We start from the raw sequence: 22,304 nt of genomic DNA on the forward strand, positions 1-22,304 counted from the left end.
TCAGAATGGTGGGAAAGAGAACATTTTCAGTACCTTCTACTTAAAGCCAGCCATCATTTGTACTTGCCTCACTTTTATTTTTTTTTGTTAGTACTGTTCACTATGCATGGTTTTACTGTCTGGCGTGACGTTTAGCATCTTAAAATGAAGGCACCAAGTATTGGTGCAGCTGCAGCCATACAGGATTAACTCATGTCTCATGGGGGTACAGCAGGAAAATAGAAAAGTTGTGAGATTGACTTCTCATAGAGTGGCTGGCTGTATGAAGAAATGGCAGAAATGCACACCAAAGCTGTGGTGTGCGTTTACAGTGTCAGCTTGTGCCTTTTTGTCCTTTAAGTAAAAGTGTAGAAATTCACTTTCATTGAGGAATGTAACTAATTTAGTGTATTACATGTTGGGGTTTTTTGTGTGTTATGGACCACCAGGGGATTTCACTTCTCCCATAGCATTCCGGGTACTACTACTCCATGCTCACTGGAAAGAAAAGTAAGCACACAAATAAATACCTAACATGTGGTACTTGGCTAAGGGTGACTTGTGTGTGCTTTTTCAGTGTGATCTGTTTCCCAGACTCGAGTGATCCTCCAAAAGGTATTGTTTACCTGACTGAAAATAGGGCTTGTAGCTACACATCTTGGCAGGGCATCTCAGTCCAGGTTTTGTGTGTGCTGTTGTCCCTGTACTAGCCAGTGTTGCATGATGAAGTGTTACCTTTGTGACACTCACCCTCAACTTTCATGATCTTCCTCTAATTTTTCAGCTTTTTATTGGATCGCTGTATCTAGTCAGCACGTGAACCTCAGATAACCTTTTTACAGCTAAACCTTGTTTCCTGGATAACTGCACACAGCCATTTCTTGCTTTGTAGGATGGTTCACGTTTGCAGGAGAATTGCAGGTGCTTTTATGGGACAGATAGCAAGCTTTCATATGTCAAGCTAATAAATGCAAAGAAGATAATCAAGAATTATGGACCTATCCTATATGTTGTTTTATTCTTGAGATGTCCCCTGGGTTCAGACCCCAGTGCGGCAGCATTTTGGCAAGGGGAAGGGGCAGTCTGGTGACGGATGCTCTCTTGGTGCTCAGACTTGGTGCCACTGCTGCAGGGTGTGGGAGGAAATGAAGGTTCATGTGGGAGGACAGCCTACTTCTTGCTTTTTAAATTTTAATATGCAATTATGAGATACAGGCTTTTTTTTAAAAAAAAAGTAAATTAATGCTTAATATCTTGAAGCTTCACAGTACTCTTGAATTCTGCTGCTAGTAATGGTCATGCAAGACTGGGCTTCTCCATCCTTTGGACTTGTTGGCTGTAGTCTCATCATCTCTGTTGTTAGAAAATGCAGCCTTTTGACTAAGAAGGCTCATGGCTTTGGGGACTGTACCTTTATTTTTCTCACGTGGAAGCAAAAAGTTGGTTTGAGTGAAGTGCACAAACAGAGATTAGAGGAGTCCCTTTAATAAAGAGGAGGAGATTTTCAGACCTTCTTGCAGGTGACACTTGAATAAGAGAAAGGAGACCCAACATGAAAGCTGAAGTCCTTATGGCCCTCTAGACTTAGCTTCTGACTCCTTCATCTTCTCAGCTCTCTCTCTTCAGCTTCCCAGGCTTCCTCTGGCTCATTTGCCATTGTGAGCTACAGCTAGCAACATTTTCCCAATTGCAATACCAGCACAGCTTTTGACAAAAAAGGAAGCTTCAGATCAAAACAGTAAACTTAGTAAATGCTCCCATACTGCTTGGGGAGGAGAGCTTTGGAGCAAAGCTATATAGCAAATGCTGTGCTTTGGCTTTCCTTCCAAAAAAGTCAACTTGTAGCTCTTGTGCCATGTACATATTCTCCCTGTTTCCATCTAACCTAGTTTGCTACAGATCCTCTCTTCTGTTTCTTTCTCATTTAAAAAAACAAGAAACAAACAAGTTCTTTAACTCCTCTTTGAGCTGGGAGTTATCTCTGCAGTGTCCTTGCACATTTTACAGTTGTGTGCTATTACAAACACAGCAGTTGAATAAACCTGCATGCTTTGCATTTTCTTCCTCCCCATTTTATTTCTGTAAATACTTTTGCAATCTGCACTTTATTACCCTAACAGCACTGTGCCATGAGCTGGCAGTGGTAAGGAAGTTTCCAGTATCATGGTGCTGGGGTATGGGTGCAGCAGCTGGGCACAGGGTACCCCCTCAATTGTTTTATTTCAGGAAAATGCATGCTGTTGCAAAAAGCATTTTACTGTAGCACTGAGGGATGTCAGATCTGCTGCTGCTGAGGGGGCCTTTGCAGCATGAAAGATCCTTATTTGTAGCTGGATGCATCTTTCTGGGGATGGAGAGGTGGTGGTGTACTGTTTTTCACCAAGTAATGGCATGAAATTGTTCTCCTAGTTAATTGGCCAAAGTCTTCCTTTACCCCCTGCATTTTCGAATGTTTCGAAATACCATTGAGGTTAAGCTATTTGAGACTACCTTCTCTCCTTTGTCCTGCATTTTTTACACTTCCCTGAGTTTTATACAAATCATTTATTTCTAAACTTCCTTACGCTGGTGCTGCCGGTGAGTGTGAAAGCTCAGCACTGCAGGTCCTGATGAGTCAGCAGCAGGCTGGATTTGCCGCTGATGCAAGGTGGGCCAAAAATCTGCATCGCTTTGCTAGAGATACAGTTGCAAAATAAAGTTTAAAAATAGTTTCTTGCATTTTAACAAAACTAAAGTGCAAAATCCACAGCACTCATGCTTCACCTGGTTTCCCATAAAATAAATATACTTGCACTTTCAGATCAATATGGACTGTGATTTATTCTGAACTTTTTCTTGTTAACATTAAGCATGCTTGGGACCTTAAACAGTATTCGAAAAGGGCAAAAAAAGGGAATCAGGTTGGCAGCAAGTTGAAAGGCAAAGGGAATACATGCAAGGGCAGTTAAGGCTTTTGGAATAGAAAGTAGACACTGGACAGCTTTAGAAAATGGACAGAAAATGGTTGACAGCTTTGATTATCGGTGCTGTCTTCCAGTTCTCAAGCAGCTGAGCATTTTTAATTCCAGTACATTTACAAAAGCAAACAGCAGCATGATCATTGTGGTTTTGGAGGAGGGATAATTTGTACTTTTGGAGTAAGGAAGAGAGGAGTCACCTCTGCAGTAGCAGGGACTGGGAAACATCACTTTAACGAGAAAACACAATTCAAACTTTCCAAAATTAAGTGCCTAAAATTAGGCTTCGAAGTCCTAATTTAAGAACAGAGAAAGTGGCACTTTTCCAAGAAGGCTGAGCAGCCAGGCCTGATGGTGTGTTGCTCTCAGAAGCCAGCACGATTATTTAGATGCCTATTTTGGGGATTTTTTTGGAACTCAATTTCAGGCTTTTAAATGTGAAAACTGGGATCTGTTGTTTCAGGGAGTTCTTGAGCAGCAGGGTGAGAGCTGGAGGATCCTGCTGAAAGGCAGCAGGCTTGCAGTGCTTTGAGCTTTCAGCCCAAAATGTTTTGTTGCTACTGTTTGGTTTGCTTAAAAAGGGTGGCATGGGACAAGGGGCAAACCTGTATATTTTTGTGCCTTATCTTTGCACCTGTAAAATGCTGAAAGTTACTCCAAGAAGAAACTCAAGAAACAACGTTAAAATGTGACCAAGAATTCTTAAATCCTTTTTTGACATAAATGTCCCAGCATGTGTTTTCTGTGGAAAGCGTAGGAGGGAATTTCCTTTGAAGGGCAGGAGCTGGTAAAATACTTCAGTATTTAATAGCCCTTTCCTCAGAGAGTAGTGATGTGCCTTAGAAGAGCAGGTTACCACTGCTCGCAGCCTGTATGAAAAACTTCTTATAAATAAATTTTTTTAAAATATACTTCAAGAAAGCACATTTCTGTGTAGCCTTTGGCCTGTATTTTTGGTTGCCACACCGAGGAGCACCAGGACCATCCATGCCTGGACTGAGTGGCAGGGTAGAGTCTGCATCTTCTGCCCAAACAGATGGATGGCTGCTGGAGTGCAGTGCATGTCCCAGCTCATAGCACCAGAAGTGGACCAAGAATGCAAAACATTCTCTGGATGTCCAAAAAAAGGTCTATCTAAATCCAGAGGATTTCTGAAAAAGTATTTTGATGATGGGGCTCGATCTTGTTGGGGCAAGGTGCAACTATTTTTCATAATATTTGTGTTGCAGGATTGGAAGTCTAGTAATTTTGTTCTGTTTAAAACATCAGATATGCATTTTCCTGGATTAAATGTTTGGATTTAGAGTAAAGTGTCTTTTGGGTTGTAAGCCTGAGTGCTTCCAGGCTCTGATCCAGCTTGCCCTGGTGTTCAGGGGCCTCACTGCACTGGTAAAATTTGGTAGCAGAGAAAATGATTTCTTTCCTGTCCATTGTAGAAAGGCAGGTTAGGCAAAAATAACTACTGTATATGGACATACCTGTTTTTAAAAGTAGTGTGTAGCATAATTAGGTCTGTTTTTTTTTTTTTTCTGACTATGTACCAAATAAGGCTATGGATGTCATCTATCTGGACTTCTGTAAGGCCTTTGACATGGTCCCCCACAACATCCTTCTCTTTAAATTAGAGAGATATGGATTTGATGGGTGGACTGTTCAGTGGATGAGGAATTGGTTGGATGATCACATCCAGAGTGTAGTGGTCAGTGGCTCAATGTCCAGATGTAGATCAGTGATGAGTGGTGTCCCTCAGGAGTCTGTACTGCAACCAGTAATGTTTAGTATCTTCATCAGTGATATAGACAGTGGGATCTAGTGCACCCTCAGCAGGTTTGCAGATGACACCAAGCCGAGTGGTGCAGTTGACATGCCTCAGGGACAGGATGGCATCCAGAGGGACCTGGTCAAGCTTGAGAAGTGGGATTTTGGAAACCTCATGAGGTTCAACAAGGCCAACTGCAAGGTCCTGCACATGGGTCGAGGCAACTCCTTGTATCGATACAGGCTGGGGGATGAAGGGATTGAGAGCAGCCCTGTGGAGAAAGACTTGGGGGTACTGGTGGATGAAAAACTGAATGTGAGCCAGCAACGTGTGCTCAAAGCCCAGAAAGCCAACCACATTCTGGGCTGCGTCAGGAAAAGCGTGACCAGCAGGTTGAGGAAGGTGATTCTCTCCCTCTAATCTGCTCTTGTGAGACCCCACCTGGAGTACTGTGTCCAGCTCTGGGGCCCCCAACATAAGAAAGACATGGACCTGCTTGAGCAGGTCCAGAGGAGGGCTGTGAAGATGATCAGGGTGCTGGAGCACCTCGCCTACAAGGACAGGCTGAGTTGGGGCTGTTCAGCCTGGGGAAGAGAAGGCTTCAGGGAGACCTTATTGCAGCCTTTTAGTACTTAAAGGGGGCTTAAAGAGAGATGGGGACAGACTTTTTAGTAGGGTCTGTTGCAATAGGACAAGGGGTAATGGATTTAAACTCAAAGAGGGCAGATTTAGACTAGATATAAGGAAGAAGGTTTTTAGAATGAGGGTGGTGAGACACTGGAACAGGTTGTCGAGAGAGGTGGTCGATGCCCCATCTCTGGAAACATTCAAGGTCAGGCTGGACAGGGCTCTGACCAACCTGATCTAGTTGAAGATGTCCCTGCTTATTGCAGGAGCGGGATTGGACTAGATGAACTTTAAAGGTCCCTTCCAAGCCAAACTATTCTATGATTCTATGAATAGTGTGCCTTGCTGTGGGATGACTTCTAGGTAGAGGAGCATTGCTAGTGATCTGCTCATGTCTGTGGTCAGTTGCAGAATGTGCTTACTTTCAGTATGAGGAAATATGCCGATTACAGTGTTTCAGATGGCCACTGGTTTAATTTTTCTGGGAGTCGATGTTCCTCTGAATTGGGAAGCTATTCTAATTAAAAAAGAACGCTTGTAGTTGCTGCCGTTGAAGCAGTGTTTAATGTTGTGTGACTGTTGGCAGGAGACTTGATGCATTTTCACATGACCCCTTCTGGAACAAAAGCAGATTGTTTCCCTCTGTTTTTCTGTCACACAAATGAGTTCCTTTTGAAACAATTTCTTTTTCTGCAAATTCTGGAAATCGACACCAGGAGTAGTTCTTCCTTCGCTGTGCCTTTTACAATCTGCTGTCTGATAATGCTGGCACCAAAAGCTGCTTTGGGGTAGTGGCACAAAAAAGCTGAAACCTGCAGAAAGCGTCCTCCTCTTGGGGAACAAGGTTTTTCTTCCAATTTTATGGAAGGGTTGAACATGGAGTTTCAATTCTTGCTATCTTTGCTATAGCTAGGCAGAATTTGTTTCTGCTTTCTTAGTTATTTCATTTACATATCTGCATTTTCAGTGTCCAGCAAACAACAGTATATAGCAAGTCAGTTCTGAATTGAGCTTTCTTGTATTTTTTGTATAATGAACCTTTGTTTTTGAAACAAACTGTCCTGATTTTGGGATTGGTTGCCCCCGTACAGAAGAAGAAATGGACACGAAGGTCATCATGTTTAGAAAGGTATGAAGATGCCCTTCCTAGGGAGGAGGAGGAGGGAGGAGAAGACTAGACAGTAACCACCTCCACCCGATCTCTATCCCTGAGTGAGCTGTGGGATATACAGAAAGATTTCAGCCATCATCAAGGCGAGCACCTTGTCACTTGGCTGCTCAGATGCTGCGATAACAGGGCCAGTAGCTTGGATTTAGAGGGTAAAGAAGTCAAGCAGCTGGAGTCCCTCGCTAAGGAAGCGGTAGGGCTCTCACTTCCTGCCAACCCTCATCTATATACTGAGCATGACATTATATGATATGGAATATTCCATTGGCCAATTTGAGTCCAGTGCTCTGACTCTGCTACCTCCCAGCTTCTTGTACACCTGCACACTAGCAGGACATAGGAAGTTGGAAAGTCCTTGATTTCTTAGCAACAACTGAAAACATCAGTGTATTATCAACATTCTTCTCATACCAAATCCCATACTGAATCCAAAACACAGCGCTATTCTAGCTACTAAGAGAAAAAATTAGCTCTATTCCAGCTGAAACCAGGACAAACTTTCCCATCTGAAGCCTTCCTCTGCAAAAAAGGGTAGTTGAAGTCAGGTGCAGATGCTGGATTATTGAATGATGCCATGCTACGTAACTAAATCAATCAGTACTGGATCAAAGAAGCAACAGACAAATTGAGTAAGTAGGGATTTCAAGCAACAAAATTGATAATCTGCTAGGGAGTGCTTTTCCTGGTGATATTTAATAGCTGACAGATTAAAAAAAAAAATGAGAGGTGGAAAAAGAAAAAAAGAAGAGCTTGTTCTGAATAACTTTCTTGTCCTTGGAAATTATATACTCATTTCTCACAGTCTTCCTGATGTTCATTCTTCTGGTAGCACAGCATAGTCTTCTCAGTTAAATTTCCTTATTCATAGGACACCAGTGTGCTAGTGCCATGGCTGTTCATGCAAGCACTCAGTTTGTGTCATAGCTGGCAAGGCGATTGTAGTGCTAGGGCCTGAATAATAGGCCCTGAAACAAAGTTGACCTCTAGATGAACCTCACAACTAAGCGTTATCCATTATTAGTATCTGTTAATTAGTAAAATCCGTATTACCATTAGTGTTAATTATTAGTAGCTGATCATTAACGAAATATGTATGCTCACTAGTGAAAGATGTAGCTTAGACAGAATATAATCAGTAGTGAGGATGAAATGCTGAGAGAATGTATCCAACTTCCCTCGTTTAGCCTTGTTCAAGGCTGAGAACCCAAGTGTTTGGCCTTGTTAGAAACTCCCTTGGTTCTCCCCCCTGAGCCCTGGCCAGGCTTTGGGTGGAATCCAACAGGAGGATGAAACCAGATGTTTCCGCTCAAAACAAAAGTGCAAGTTATTCTGCCTTGCTGACTTTGGGTATATAAGGCTGGACCTGCTCACAGCGACTTTGGATGCCTCACCTATGGGTGGACGCACCGCGTAGGATTTCCCACTTGCCAGGACAGGCTCTCCAAATCCTCGCTGTAACCGGTGCTCCCCAGCGGTTCTGGGTGATGGTAACGTATGCAAGTGGTGATGGATCTTTATTAATCACTATTCTCCCCATCGTGTAGTAATGATTAGGCACATTGCCTTGCTTAACTGTATGTAGTAATAATTAAGTGTACTATTCTGTATTTTACTGCTTATTGTCTCTATTACTTAGTTATATCCTTTAATTATTAACAGTAAAATCAGCCTACTCTTTTCACTCTAGTGTCTTGAGTTTAACTGACATCCTCAATCAGCAAAACAGTGATGTAATCCCAAAAATGCACCTTCTTGTGAGGTGTGTGCTTATTTGGGCTGGGCTTCTTCAGTTGGAAAATAAAACCAGTATGAAGCAGGACTGCAGAAGACTTAATGCTCCTGGTTATTTTATTCAAGCTCTTTTGTTTGTGCCTGGTGACCAGATTCCAGGGAAGTTTCTGTGCCTTTGTGTGGTCCAAAGCAGTACAAAGAGTTGATGCGTGTGAAGGGGAAAGTCCTCTTCTGCGCGTGGCCCTGAGAGCCCTGCGGGAAACAATGGGTGAGGGGTGCAGCCAGAAATCCTCCGTGAGTGCGGCAGCCTCCTGCCTGGAGCCCTGTGGTGGAAGGGATGTGGACATGTAGAAGACCATGCAATGTAAATGCACAAATCCAAGACCATTGTGTTTTATTGGTCCCACAGGAAGTTGAAACCCTTGTGAGGGCCGGGCAGCTCCCAGTCCCACTTTGGACTAGGGAGAGGACGTCATTTGCATCCTGCTTGGCTTTTCTTGCTGGACTCAAAAGAAATGGAGGTGTCAGTCCCAGCTGACTAAAACCAGAGGACCTACTATTCATTTTACTTGCATAAATCAGAAATCCCCTAGACGTAGGGTTTTCACAGGTGAAAGAGAGATGTTTCTTTAGCTAGAACTGAAAAAAAGAGGTATGAACTTTGTTGTTGCTAGCAACTAAGTGTAAACTTTCGTAATCGTTTTGGTTTGTGCTGTGGGTATGTTGACAGCTTATGTGTTGCTTACGTTATTTCCCTGTAACTAAAAATTGTTAATATTAGTAGTTTGGGGGGGAGAAACGTCAGGAAGTGAAAACTGTCCTATTAAAAATGGATAAAATTATTTTAGTGAAAGTTCAGTACAGTTCTGGATAGAAAAGAGGAAATTGGAAGGGTGGTTCTTTTTGGTTTGGTTGCTTTTTTTACTTAAGAAAATTACTTCCTCTTCTCTTCAGAATGGCTTCATATGCAGTTGTCCCTGCTCATGGAAAGTGTTGCTACTTCCTTCCTGCTCTAGCCTTAGGGAGGTACAGTGGCTTATGTACCTCAGAATATATACCAGGTGCTACCAACGAATACTGGCTGTGTGAGGAGCTGACAGATGACATTTGAATCCCTCTACGGTACTGATGTTGAATGAGTTTTATCTGGTAATGTCTTGCCAATAAGCAGTTACTGGAACTGAAGATGTTCATGCCATGAACTACAGTGTTTTCTCCCTTGCCACTGCAGCCCTCGATGTCATTTGGTGACTGTTGATCTCTTGGTTTTATGGGCTGTTAATCAAAGCTGTAATCCGTCACCTATCCACAGAAGTGAAAGCAGAGCTAGTTTTCACTTTTTACCTTCCCTCCTCCTCCCCACCTAGCGTTGCCAGCTACTCGAGGCTCTTTGTTAAAAGAGCTTCATAGCATTTATTTGAGAATTTCAATATTTCTGGCTTTCTCAAGGTCCAGTCCTCCTCCGTGCAGAGGGATCTTGCAAGGTGTCATCGTGTATTTGCACTTACAAAATACAGAATTAAAAAGAACATAAGATTAATCTGAACTCATTATTTTAAGCATCTGTGTATCTAGATTCATGATAGAATATTTCAGCGAGAAATACTGCTCTTACACCAGTGGCTCTACAAGCTTTATGGACTTTATATATGCTAGTAATGTCCAGTATGTCTGCTGCAATTTTTGCATATTAGTATTTTGTTAGCCCTAACAGATGGTACTCAGATGATTAAACTGCTTCTGTGAGCTGAAGAACTAACTTCTTCCTCTTCTTTCCATTTCGATAGGTTGTAGAATGGAACTTCTGGATAAAACAATCAATAGCTACCTTGATGTTTGGCTTGGACCCAGAGGTAAGATTTGTCAAAAGTTAAATACGTGAATAAAAATGATATTTAAGTGCAGATACTAGGGCATAAGAAACAGCTTTTCTGTAACATCCTGACTTTGACAGGTGACTACTTCAGTATCTGCAAACATCAAAATGTGTGATTCTGTAATAAATAAAAAAATCTAATCAATGCTTCTGATCTTTTGACCTGAAGAGCTGCTTATTTTTCACCTATGACAATCATAGGAGCTATTCTTCTTACTCAAGTTAAGCTCCTGTTGTTAGTCTTAGTGAATGGCTTATCTCACTCAGATCTTTGCCGCCTTCTTTTCTTTTTAAGAATTTAATAATAGTTTTTATTTTAAAAAATCTTTTTTTAATTTGCATTTGATGAAATAAAAATATTCTTACCCTCATAACCAGAGCTGCTAAGGAACTTTTCACTGAAAAAATGTAGTTTTTGGAGAGCATTGCTTTGAAACCGTTCTTTTTAAAGAAACAATGGTTTTGGTAGGTTTTTGACTGGGAAAAAGTCTACAGGTGGAGAACAGCAATCCTGGTCAGCATAAGGAAAAGAGATGCAGTGGGACTGGGACAGGCAGTAGCCTCATGGTGAGGGCTTCCAGCTAGGGTAGGGATGGCCGTGTTCCACCTGGTCCTGACCAGGGGGTGTTAAACGTCAGCATCCCGTACAGAGTGTGCATAGCAATCCTGCTCAGTGGCATGTGCTTTCTCCTCTGATTGCTTCAGTAGTGTCTCTTCTACCTCTGTCACAGTGAAATTCAGTGGTGGTGCTACTTCCTCGCAGGACAAAGTCCACAGGAGGTGGAACAAGTCTCTGATCCTTCAAAGTGTGTTTTCTGTTTGCTTTTGGTAGCTCAGTGCCCTTGTTGCCCCCCTCTTCATACTAAGCCCATTTAAATTAGTCTGGATGTTCTGATATAACTTATTGCATGTGCTGGCATATGGTCTATATTTGCCATGTCTTAAAAATAATGAACCATAAAGGCAGCAAATCCAAACAGTTCCCCGGCTTTCTTAACTACTTCCCAACCTACATTTTAAGGCCTCACATCTTACATTCAGGATCCACATGTGACTCCTTTGAAATTAAGTCAGGGCTGTGAATGCCAGCAATACTTGAATTGTTAATTTATGAGTTTGTAAATTTGGTTTCAATCCTTTAGACCAACTTCAGTGAGAGGAGTGAAATACGGTGCTGTTGCTGGGTACAGACGACACAGTTGTGGTTCAGAGGAATCATGCACTTGTCCCAAGTGTTCCCCTGAAATCCTCTTGTTCAGGGTGGTTTATGTGCTTTTCCTGAGAGCTGACATGTTGCCAGCTGGACTGGTTAGTCAGACTGGACTGACTCTGTTTCACTGCTCATACAAGGACTTCAAAATTTAATCCTTTTGAGTAGCACATACATGAGTCTAATTGTGTTAGCACCGACTAGAAAATAATTATCAGGATCATCCACTGATAACTAGAGAGGTGTCTGCTTCACTCCCAGCTTTGCTGTCTCTGTGAGGAAATAAGGTGTGTGCTATCAGGAAAGGCTGGTTTGAGAGAATAAGGATTGTTGAAGCTTTTCTTCATAATTTAAACTCATCTGTGGTGTTCAGGATGGACGATGATTCTGAACAGTAGTGACTATTTAAAAATAATAGCAGTAATAATTTAAGAATATTTTTGCCTTAGGAAGAGAATTATTTCTGCTTTCTTTAACAACTGTATAACTAAAATCTTGTTTGCAGAGGTTGGTTGTAATTAGCAATGTGGCCCTTAATAAAATGGCTTGCTGATCTTCCTTTGTCTTTCTCCAGTATTCTGGCACTAGAAGCATTTTGGATAAAGCTTTTTCTGGATGCACTGAATTTTTCCCCTTACAAAATCTAAGTGTTTCCATGTTTTTGTTTGTTTCAGACCCCAGAGTAAAAGGATGGCTTCTTCTGGAGAACTATACACCTACCTTTATCTTCTCAGTCTTGTACTTACTAATCGTGTGGCTAGGACCAAAGTACATGCGGAATAAGCAACCGTTCTCGTGCAGGGGTGTTCTAGTGGTCTACAACCTTGGACTTACACTGCTTTCCCTGTATATGTTTTATGAGGTAGGAGGAAAGGGGTTGGGTCAGGGTTATTTTGCGGTGTCTGATTTAATTACATTGGCTTATGTTGAAAATGATCTCCGAGGAAAGTCCCGGGGAAATATCTGCAGAAACATTGCAACCGTTCTTCAATGTCACTTCTCAGGGGAGAAAACTGTAGTTGTAACATTACCTCTAAGGACAGTATGAAACAAACCTTGCCTTAAACATCTATGCTGACATTGGTTAGCAGTGTTTCAAATGCACTTCTGTCGCTCAGTGGAAGTGAAGGCCTGATCTTTCAGCAGGAACCTGGCTACTCCTTCAGTAACTCCTCCTTGCCTAGAAGTCATGCTCAACGTGACTGTGCTGGTGGATTGTACAGAGTACTTCATAGCAAAACTACAGCTTGATTTGGAGTGCAAAATGTGTTTTATTTAAATGTGTTTAATCATGCACACACTCCGCATCTATTTCTGTAAGCCTGCAATCGCTTCGTGTCCTCTTAGTTTTGCTGAAACAATTGCATCAATGGCATTGTGATTCATCTGTTTCTTGGAAGTTAAAATCGGAACATACAAATATATTTCCAACTGAATTGGACTCTCTGTGGACTTATTTTCTCTCCTAACAAAACAAAGATTTAGGCAGTATAAAGTGTTCCACTTCCCAGAGAGCATTTTAGCTGCTTTTACTCAGAATTATATGGTTTTTATTAAAGTGAAAATTAAGAACTATGGTAGTGTAAATAAGAATGTGGTCAGAAAATGATTGAGTGTGTGGCTTTAATGTACAGGATACTCTGGCTTGCTTTTAACCAAAAGCATTTCTTCTTTCTGTAAGGAGAGATTTCATTTTCAACATGTGATTCAAGCTAAAGCTAAAACTACCAATCTCTTTTCCTTTTTTTTCCTTTTTTTGGCATTTGCTTAGAAGTATATGCAAGCTGTAATTCTCCTTTAAGTTTGTAGTTAATTCTGTAGTGTTTTACAAGGTGAGTGTTTAGATAGGAAGTGATTTAAATTTAAAGTTATTTCTCTTGTGTAGTGAATTGTCAAAAATTACTGAGTTGGGTTATTAAGAACTTTGATACTTGATTCTTCAGGGTAAACAGTCTTGGATTCAGTAGATACTTGGAACAACTTTTATTCTTGATGTGCTTATGTTTCTAACCTCCCAGTCAGGATGTTACCATCCAGAAAAATTTGTGTGTTATCTGTTTAATTTGTCTAAAAGTAGTATTGTGGACTTCATGTACAACGTCTGCATTATTTTATGCAGATATTATTTATAATTACGTAATAATCTATTGTTTTAACCTCCAGTTACATTACTGAGTGTTTAAAAGTATGGACTTTTCTTCAGTTGTACTGAGTATGGATAAAACTCTCAGGATAGCCAATCTTTTTTCCTTGAATACTTGAAATAATATGCATAGTTTCCACATGAAAAGTATTATAGCATTCTACATGTTACAAAACGTGGTGATAAATTTAAACAGTAGAAAAGATCCAAACTGTTGATCTTATAAATGCCTTTTTCTTGCTAACAATGAACTGGTTACCAAGAAAGGACTATTTATTGTATGCTGAAGAAGTCCTCATACTTGTAGCCAGCTGAATAGCATTTATATTGTGAAGGAATGAGACAACTAAAATACAGTGAATATTAAGGCTCCTCCTTTCTGTATAGTGAAACACTTAATCAAAGTGAATATTGCTCGTAATGTAATGTTATCTATGTGAAAGTGTTCGTTGGTATTGCTGTAAATATACCGTCCCTTTATAAATGGGAATACACGAAGCTACAGTGTTATGAAGACTATTAAACTTGTGGTAGTTGCTATGAAATGTGTTTGACAGCACTTATAAGCTAGACGTGAGGGCAAGCAACGTAGTGCAACAAGGGGCTGATCCCATAAAAGTGCTTCCAAGTAGAGAGCTGTGCTGACATAACACTGCATTGCTTGATGTTTGCAGGGAGAGAGCTGAAGGGCTGGGTGATAGGGAAAAAAATGAGCTTCCTGCACCTACAGGTATGTTCTCTAGCTGTAGTGCCTCCACCATTACCTGGGTCAGTGCAAAGCAGATGATACCTTTGCTCAGATCACATCAGTTGTGGAAATTTGGCTTTGAAGGATTAGCCATACATCAGTAGCACTTCATAGTGCACATACTCACTTTTAAGATAACATGGTGAAGAGCAGCATTCAAAAGAGATGTAACTCCCTGTTCTCTTCCTTGTTGTCACTTTGAATTTCAGGTGGATTAAACTTTTTTCAATCCTAGTTTGAGGAAAGTCATAAAACATCACCACTTATGAACCTGTTTAGTAGTCTGTCTGAAAATAAGCTGCTTTAATAGCTTGTGTACAATAAACCTGAAACCCTGCTTTGGAGTTCTTCCTGAGTTACAGCTGTAGTGGTTCAGGTCATGATTCATAGCATCACAGCTCAGTTTAAATATTATATGACTGAAATAAGATGTTAAAGTGAGGCATCCTCCCAGCTAGGATGAGAAAGATGACCTGCTTGGTTTTTCTGACCTTTACATCTGAAAAGTTATATGCAATAACATGGGGAAAACAATTTTGTATTGTAGGATTTGTGTAATTCTAGTTACTGTGTACTTGCACCATTTGGTCTACTGATGTAATGTAATATAATATAACCTTATTTTAAAATCACTAGAAATCTTATACCTCTTATTTGGAATTCCTAAGATAGTAGTTTCTGTGTGTACTTGCTATAAATTATTTATTTGGGCATTTAATGACCGGACTGGGTTCTGGTACTAGCAGAACAGAGTATTGAACTGTGGTTGTCCCAGACAATACAAAAGGCATGGCAGGCCAAGGGGGCAGGAGAGGTTTCTCCAGGCTGACCTATCACTCCCATACTTCAGGAAGAGGGGGTGCTCATTAGGGGCAAACAATGTTTTATTCTGTATAAATCTACAGTGCTTGGACTTTGAGGGAAAAAAACACTCCTGTGTTGCGCAGGGGCAGCAAGGGGTGGCCTCCTGTGTGGTGGAGAAGGTGCATAGCAGGATATGGGTTAATCTCCTGCTGACTGGCATGGCTGTATCTGAATGAGCTACGGGAGTTAGGGAGAGAAGCAGAGGTAATACTGCTTCCACCCCTGTTGCTGCTCTGCTCCAGGTTCGCGAGTCAAGTTGTTCTTGCAACACTGTGAGTAGGGCCCATGCCTCTCTACTCGAGTCTTGGCGGGGTAATTTGGCAAAGTAGGAAGAGTGCCAGGTACCCAGTTATATGGCATGCAGACCTATTTTATTTTGGGGGTGTTTGTTAGCAAAACTAACCAAGTGATATGAGCCACCAGGATTTGAGCAACTGAGGGAACTGGGGTTGCTTAGCCTGGAGAAAAGGAGGCTCAGGGGAGACCTTATCACTCTCTACAACTACCTGAGAGGAGGTTGTAAAGAGGTGGGTGTTGATCTTTTCTCCCAAGTAACAAGCAATAAGACACGATCACTTCCCTAGTCCTGCTGGCCACACTATTTCTGATACAAGCCAGGATGCTGCTGGCCTTCTTGGCCATCTGGGCACACTGCCCGCTCGTATTCAGGCAGCTGTGACCAACGCCCCCAGGTCCTTTTCTGCTGGGCATCTTTCCAGCCACTCTTCCCAAACCTATAGCATTGCATTGGGGTGGTTGTGACCCAAGTGCAGGACCCACCACTGAGCCTTGTTGAACCTCATACAGTTGGCCTGAGCTCATCGCTCCAGCCTGTCCAGGTCTCTCTGCAGAGCCTCCCTACCCTTGAGCAGATCAACACTCCCACCCAACTTGGTGTCATCTGCAAACTTACTGAGGGTGCACCCAATCCCCTTGTCCAGATCATTGATAAAGATATTAAACACATGGGCCCCAATAGTGAGCCTTGGGGACTACCACTTGTGACTGGCCACCAACTGGATTTAACTCCATTCACCGCAACTATTTGGGCTCTGCCATCCAGCCAAGTTTTAACCCAGTGAAGAGTACACCTGTCTAAGCTGTGAGCAGCCTGATCCTCCAGGAGAATGCTGTGGGAAACAGTGTCAAAGGCATTATTAAAGTCTAGGTAGACAACATCCACAGCCTTTCCCTCATCCACTAAACAGGTCACCTTGTCATAGGAGATCAGGTTAGTCAGCAGGACCTGCCTTTCATAAACCCATGATGACTGGGCCTGATCACCTGGTTGTCCTGTACATGCCATGTGATGGCACTCAAGATGATCTGCTCCATAACCTTCCCTGTCACCAAGGTCAGACTGACAGTCCTGTAGTTCCCTGGATCCTCCTTCCGGTCCTTCCTGTAGGTGGGTGTCACACTTGCTAACTTCTAATCAACTGGGACCTCCCTGGTTAGCCATGACTGCTGATAAATGATTGAAAGTGTCTTGGTGAGCACTTCTTCCAGCTCTCTCAGTACCCTTGGGTGGATCCCATCTGACCCATAAACTTGTGTATATCTAAATGGTGTAGCAGGTTGCTAACCATTTCCACTTGGATTATGGGGCCTTCATTCTGCTCCCCATCCCTGTCTTCTAGTTCAGGGGGCTGGGTACCCAGAAAACAACTGGTCTTACTATTAAGGACTGAGTCAAAGAAAGCATTAAGTACCTCAGCCTTTTCCTCAACCTTTGTCACTGTTCCCCCACCCCCACCCCGCATCCAATACAGGGTGGAGATTCTCCTTAGCCCTGCTTTTGTTGCTAATGTATTTATGGAAACATTTTTTATTGTCTTTTATGGCAGTAGACAGATTAAGTTCTAGTTGGGAAGGAGCTGTCTCTTTTCGTGTCATTTAAAAATCACGTACTCTGGTGAAAATTATTATAGTCAGCCTTTTCTGAACAGGCTGATTTCTTGAGAGAAGATATGCCTGTGTGGTTGTGCATCAGCAATGCCATTAGCAAGCCTGGGCTCCTGCCAACCTGAAAATGAAGGACTTCCTAGGGACAGAGGGCAGGGAAAGGTTGTTTCAAGCCTGGGGTGGCTGAGGAGCCACCAGCCCGTTGCTGGGCAAGTTGAGACATGCTGTACAGTAACTGTAAGGGGGGACCACAACAAGCATGAGCAATGACTTAAATGCACTAGCTAGCCATTTATGACACCTCTATTTATTGCTTTCTAGGTGGCATGTAAGCAGCTCCCTGGTGCTGTACGCCCAGCCCTGTGCGTAACAGAACCCTTTGGGAACCATTCGTGGTCAGGTCTCAGAGTGGCCCATTGATTTTGTTTTCTGAAGCTTTCCAGTATGTGCTGAAAATATTGTGGATGTAAGGAATAGTGGTGTCAGACAAAGGAGCAGCTGGTTTACTCAGTAAAAGGATTATCTGTGTGTTGTATGTTGCACCAAGCAATGTTTGTGGGCAGCAGCAGCAGTTTGTGGGCAGCAGTAGCAGCTTTTCACCATTTAGTTCCTCTGGAAAGGGAGAGATTAAATTATTTTTGTAACTTTACTAACTATTTATATGGTAAGAGATGTTACAGTTTCCTACAAGTGTTGCTTTGCTTCTATCATTTAAACCCCTGTGGCTGTGAGAGTATTACAGCTTCCTAGCATGTTACTACATGCTCTTCTGGAAACAAGGGAGTACTCAGGTTTAGCTGAAGCTACCTGTAGCCACATTGATGGCTTTGCCCTTCAGAGAGGTGGGATCCATCCAGACACCTTTGGTTGTGTTACGCTTTAGGTAGCAAACCTGTATCACTTGCAGGGAAAGCTCTTTGGGTTTCACTATGCTACCCTTTACTTGGGATAAGTTTATGGACCGCAGCATTAGTGATGGATGCTATTTGGATTAATTACAATATAAACATTGTGATTCTCACTCTATTCTTAACACTTCCTTGAACTATGAGAACTGTATGAAAACATCTGTAAACTCTTAACAACATGATCACAGCACAATGTGATCTTCTGTCTGAGGGACTGGTGGGCACTTGTGAAGCCGCACAGGCTTTCCCTCGGTGCCCTAAGAGTGGTTTGGTGTAAGGCTTCCTCCGGGACACAGCTGGTCCTTTAGCAGGGTACCACTTCTAAACTGGTGTGCTTTGCACAGCTGTGCCTGCCTTACAGCCCGGAGAGGAGTCCTCCCGTGGCTGTGTTCCCTTTGCTGCTTGGATAGAGAAATTGCTTGGGTCTGCCGTTGATGCGCACGGCTGCCCTGCTCTCACTGTGGCTAGGTGGTATTGATTTGTCTCTAATACATGAGATAATTCCAGGTCTATATGTTATAACTAGATGTCTGTCTTTTTTTTTTGTTTCCCCCCCTAAGTAGTGGCAATAATTCTATCTTGGGTCAAAAATAATGACCTAGGCTGATTGGGTATTTTAAAAGCTAATTTAGGAGGAAAATGAGGCATGAAAGAAATAACATTAGGAAAAGGTGGATCGTTTAACTGATAATCTTTATTGTACCTTTTAGAATTAGCTTCCCATTCACAGTTCTGAGCAGCATTTTAATCATACCAGTTATTGTAGTCCCTTAATCAAGTGATCATTTTAAATGACTTATGGTACAAAGAGTTTTCCACCGTGGCTTTGCAAAGCTTTTTTTTATTCTGCACAAGCATAGTTAAGGCCAAAACTGGATAACTTGCTTGTGCAGGATATCTGTCTCTGCCTTTAAAATGTTTTTTGGGATACCTAACAATATTAAAGGGGGGCTTGCTCCTGTCCTTGTACCCACTCCCTCCTCCCATCCCACCCTCAACCTGCCCCTCCATCTCCCACCCATGAAAGGGTGGGACACAGACATCCAGCTTGCCTCTTGCTTCTCCAGAGGTTTCAGCCAGCCCCTTGGCAGTGGGCTCCCTATCAGCCTCTCATGACTGATACCTGCTCATTACTCTTAAAAGTAATTCCATCAGATCTGAGGTGTTATTTGTTATGCCAGGAAGTCAGGCAGGCAATGCCATATCCTATGGAGGAAGTCACTTATACTGGGATGAGTGAATTATTTAAAAAGATCTTGAAGAAACGCAATACCGTAAAACATCACTTGTTGGCTGTTAAGGATAGCAAAGCTGAAGATTTGCTCTGTTAGACGGTTGAAAATTTGTAGTCAGATCTCTTTATATAAAGTTTATTTAAAATAAACTTTTTCTTTCCAAAAATAATCAGAAGAAAAATATATTTACTTTGGTTGTTCACTTTCTCCAACAATGAGATCATCAGCCAAGAGGTAAAGATATTTCTTGAGAATCTGTCTGGAATATGACTGTGCAAAACACACACGCTCTGTGGGATAAGTGGGCATAAGATGCTACCTCCTATTTTTATTCTGGTATACCCCAATTGGAAGAATTTGTTAATTCACCCTCCACTATGATTCGGTCACTGCTTGGAGCTTGAATTCAACCTAATGCCACACTCAGGTGCCCATGAATCCCTTGACACCAGATGTCTCAGCAGAGCCGCTGTGGAGGTTTGCATGTGCCACGGGGTACAGCCTTCTCCCCAAATAACACTTTATTCTTTGATCTTCTCAGCTGTTGACAGGAGTATGGGAGGGAGGATACAATTTCTTCTGTCAGGATACGCACAGTGGAGGAGAAGCTGATATGAAGGTAATGTAATCGAGACTTACAGCTAATAACATTTCAGATTGTCTGCTTGTGTGTACGTGAAAAGCAGAACAGTATTGATTATGCAGGTTTTGTTCAAACTATATGCTTTTTTCCCTCCTTTTACAATACAATGGACAATGCATTGTCAAACATAATAGTTGATCTACAATATATTCGTGGTTAGTATTTTGGTGAGTAATTATCTGTAAATTTTCAAGTGTTCCCAGGTCAAAAAACAAGGAGTTGGTCTTCAGATTGTATCCAACCTCTATGTGTTGTGACTCCCCTGTTCCTTCTGAGATGTGGTGATGATTTCTTCTGGTCGCTGTTCAGACCTCTTTACAGAGAGCACTGCAGGATCAACTTCGGTTAAATTTTTTCTCATTTCTCCCAGGACACCCCAGGTGCACAGCAATAGCCTTATAAAGCAGTCTTTGTCATCCTGTTTTAATCTGTAGCTATGGGTTTGTACTTGGATCTCCTACAGAGATACCTGAGGCAGAAGCATTACAGAAGATCTCAACAGTGTCTTCAATCCTAGTGCAGGACAGAATCTGGATTTTAATTACTCAGACAGCAAAAGGGTTGAAAACCCCCACAATGTGCAATGCTTCTAAAACTTGTTTCCTCCTTTCTAGATCATACGTGTTCTCTGGTGGTACTATTTCTCCAAACTCATTGAGTTCATGGATACCTTCTTTTTCATTTTGCGGAAAAATAATCATCAGATCACTGTTCTGCATGTCTACCACCATGCAACAATGCTGAACATTTGGTGGTTTGTTATGAACTGGGTGCCTTGTGGTCACTGTAAGTACTGGGTTATGGTGGGGAACACTTGGAACAAGGGTCTCGTTTTGGTTTTCTTTTGATCAAACCAAACATCTCTGGTACCTTCAGCTGTTCTGTCCCATATTAAGATGCTTTTCTGCATTGCAACTGTTGCAGATAGTTGCAGGAATTAAGCTGCCTCTAGAAAAGGCATGTCTATGTAGTTTGAAGAATTTGCATGGCAGTGTGACACTCATCAGGGGCAGTAGTCCAGGTCTGATACCTGTTAATTTTGCTTTCTCTATTTTGTGGTGGTTGCAGACTCTCTAAGGAAACAATACTCTTTTCCAAGTCAGGACCAGAAGCTTGTTTCAGCTGCAAGATAGCTAATAGTGACTCTTGTTCTTGTATCTCTCAAGTTTACTTGAGATGTTACTTTCTTAATTTAATCTCATTATACGACTAGCCATAACGAATTATTTCAATTAAAATCGTGTCCCCTGAGTGCTAATGAACTTGACTAAATGCATCTTAAGTGGAAGATTTCCATGTCTCTCTTGTCTAAATCCTGCTAACCTCTGGCAATCTTGCTTTGATTCTTTAATTTCATTGCTTTTAGCTGGCATCTAGTTTCCTAACTGCATTAGCATGTCTTAGTTGTGGTTCAGACGTGCAGCTTATAGATACTGATTTTGCTGAACACTCATCCAAGAGAAACCTTTTCAAATCCAGTGGATGTGAACTACCATCAGTGCAGACCAAGAAGCTGGGTTGCTCAGGAGTCTGCTTTCTGAGCCAAACAACATAGAAACTCTTACTTGTTTTGTGTTGTCGGCACAGCAGTGAGTAATGCTGAACTTATAAAAAGTGTGCATCTGGAACCACATTCTTCTCCAGGGAAGTCAGTCCATGTTTATACAGCAGTCAAAAGTGCAGATACTTAAGAGTCTATCTTGTGTTTGTGTGGTCTTGAAAATACTTTTGTGCTATTTCTAGTGATGTGTTTTTCTTCTTCCTTTCCAAGCTTTATGTTCTGCTTGGTCATCACAGTTCTGTGTGGTTTGGTGTTAAGCTAAAACTTTCTTTAATGACTAAAGGTGCTGTAAACGAGGACAAATAAAATAGCTAACTTGCAGTTTCTGAAGATATCTGTTGCTTTTGGTTATAAATGACAAAATAGGCTCCTGCCTGGAAGGAAGTGAAATAAGCCTAAAATTAGATGGGTGAAGCTAGTGATTGTTGGGCATGTTTACATGCCTCATTTTTATCAGCTTCCTCAGTTCCCTTGAGAAGCCAAAATGTAGATGTGAAAAAGAATAAATCAAGGAAACAAAGCCAGAAGGCTGGTATAAAATGCACAGCTGCAAAACAGCTCCTCCCATCCAAAAAACAAATCTCTTGCCTTTCTTCTAAGAGAAATCATATTTTAAATAGTAGCATTTTGAACTTGTTATTTTTGTAAGTTCCATGAAACAGCGTGTTCCTGGTAACGCAGTGTACTTTCTTTTTCCTTTGCCCTTTTTTAGCTTACTTTGGTGCCACACTGAACAGCTTTATCCATGTCCTCATGTACTCCTACTATGGATTGTCTGCTGTTCCAGCAATGCGTCCTTATCTGTGGTGGAAGAAGTACATCACTCAGGGGCAGCTGGTGAGTGATTAGTCTTTCAGTGCTTCAGCAGGCTCTTGTATTTGTGATGAGATCCTCTTGTCTTTACTGAGTTAGAAAATTTTGGCAGGGGGTGGAAGAAGGGAGAATGAAGGCTAGTACCTTCTACATCTCTAAGTGCCTAAATCACCTTAG

General features: G+C 41.8%; 1 protein-coding gene across 3 annotated transcripts in view; it reads left to right on the plus strand.

Moving 5' to 3' along the window:
• Nucleotides 1-22,304, plus strand: part of ELOVL5 (ELOVL fatty acid elongase 5) — a 40,442-nt gene that overhangs the window by 12,896 nt on the left and 5,242 nt on the right. For all 3 annotated transcript variants that reach the window (XM_074819891.1, XM_074819892.1, XM_074819893.1), the window contains exons 2-6: nucleotides 10,009-10,074; nucleotides 11,982-12,169; nucleotides 19,652-19,729; nucleotides 20,368-20,539; nucleotides 22,027-22,151. In XM_074819891.1, coding sequence (XP_074675992.1) covers nucleotides 10,017-10,074; nucleotides 11,982-12,169; nucleotides 19,652-19,729; nucleotides 20,368-20,539; nucleotides 22,027-22,151 — 621 coding nt within the window. In that variant the 5' untranslated portion in view covers nucleotides 10,009-10,016. The remainder of the gene's footprint in view (nucleotides 1-10,008; nucleotides 10,075-11,981; nucleotides 12,170-19,651; nucleotides 19,730-20,367; nucleotides 20,540-22,026; nucleotides 22,152-22,304) is intronic.

The sequence above is a fragment of the Strix aluco genome, chromosome 3, assembly GCF_031877795.1.
Source record: "Strix aluco isolate bStrAlu1 chromosome 3, bStrAlu1.hap1, whole genome shotgun sequence".
Classification (NCBI taxonomy): Eukaryota; Metazoa; Chordata; class Aves; order Strigiformes; family Strigidae; genus Strix; species Strix aluco.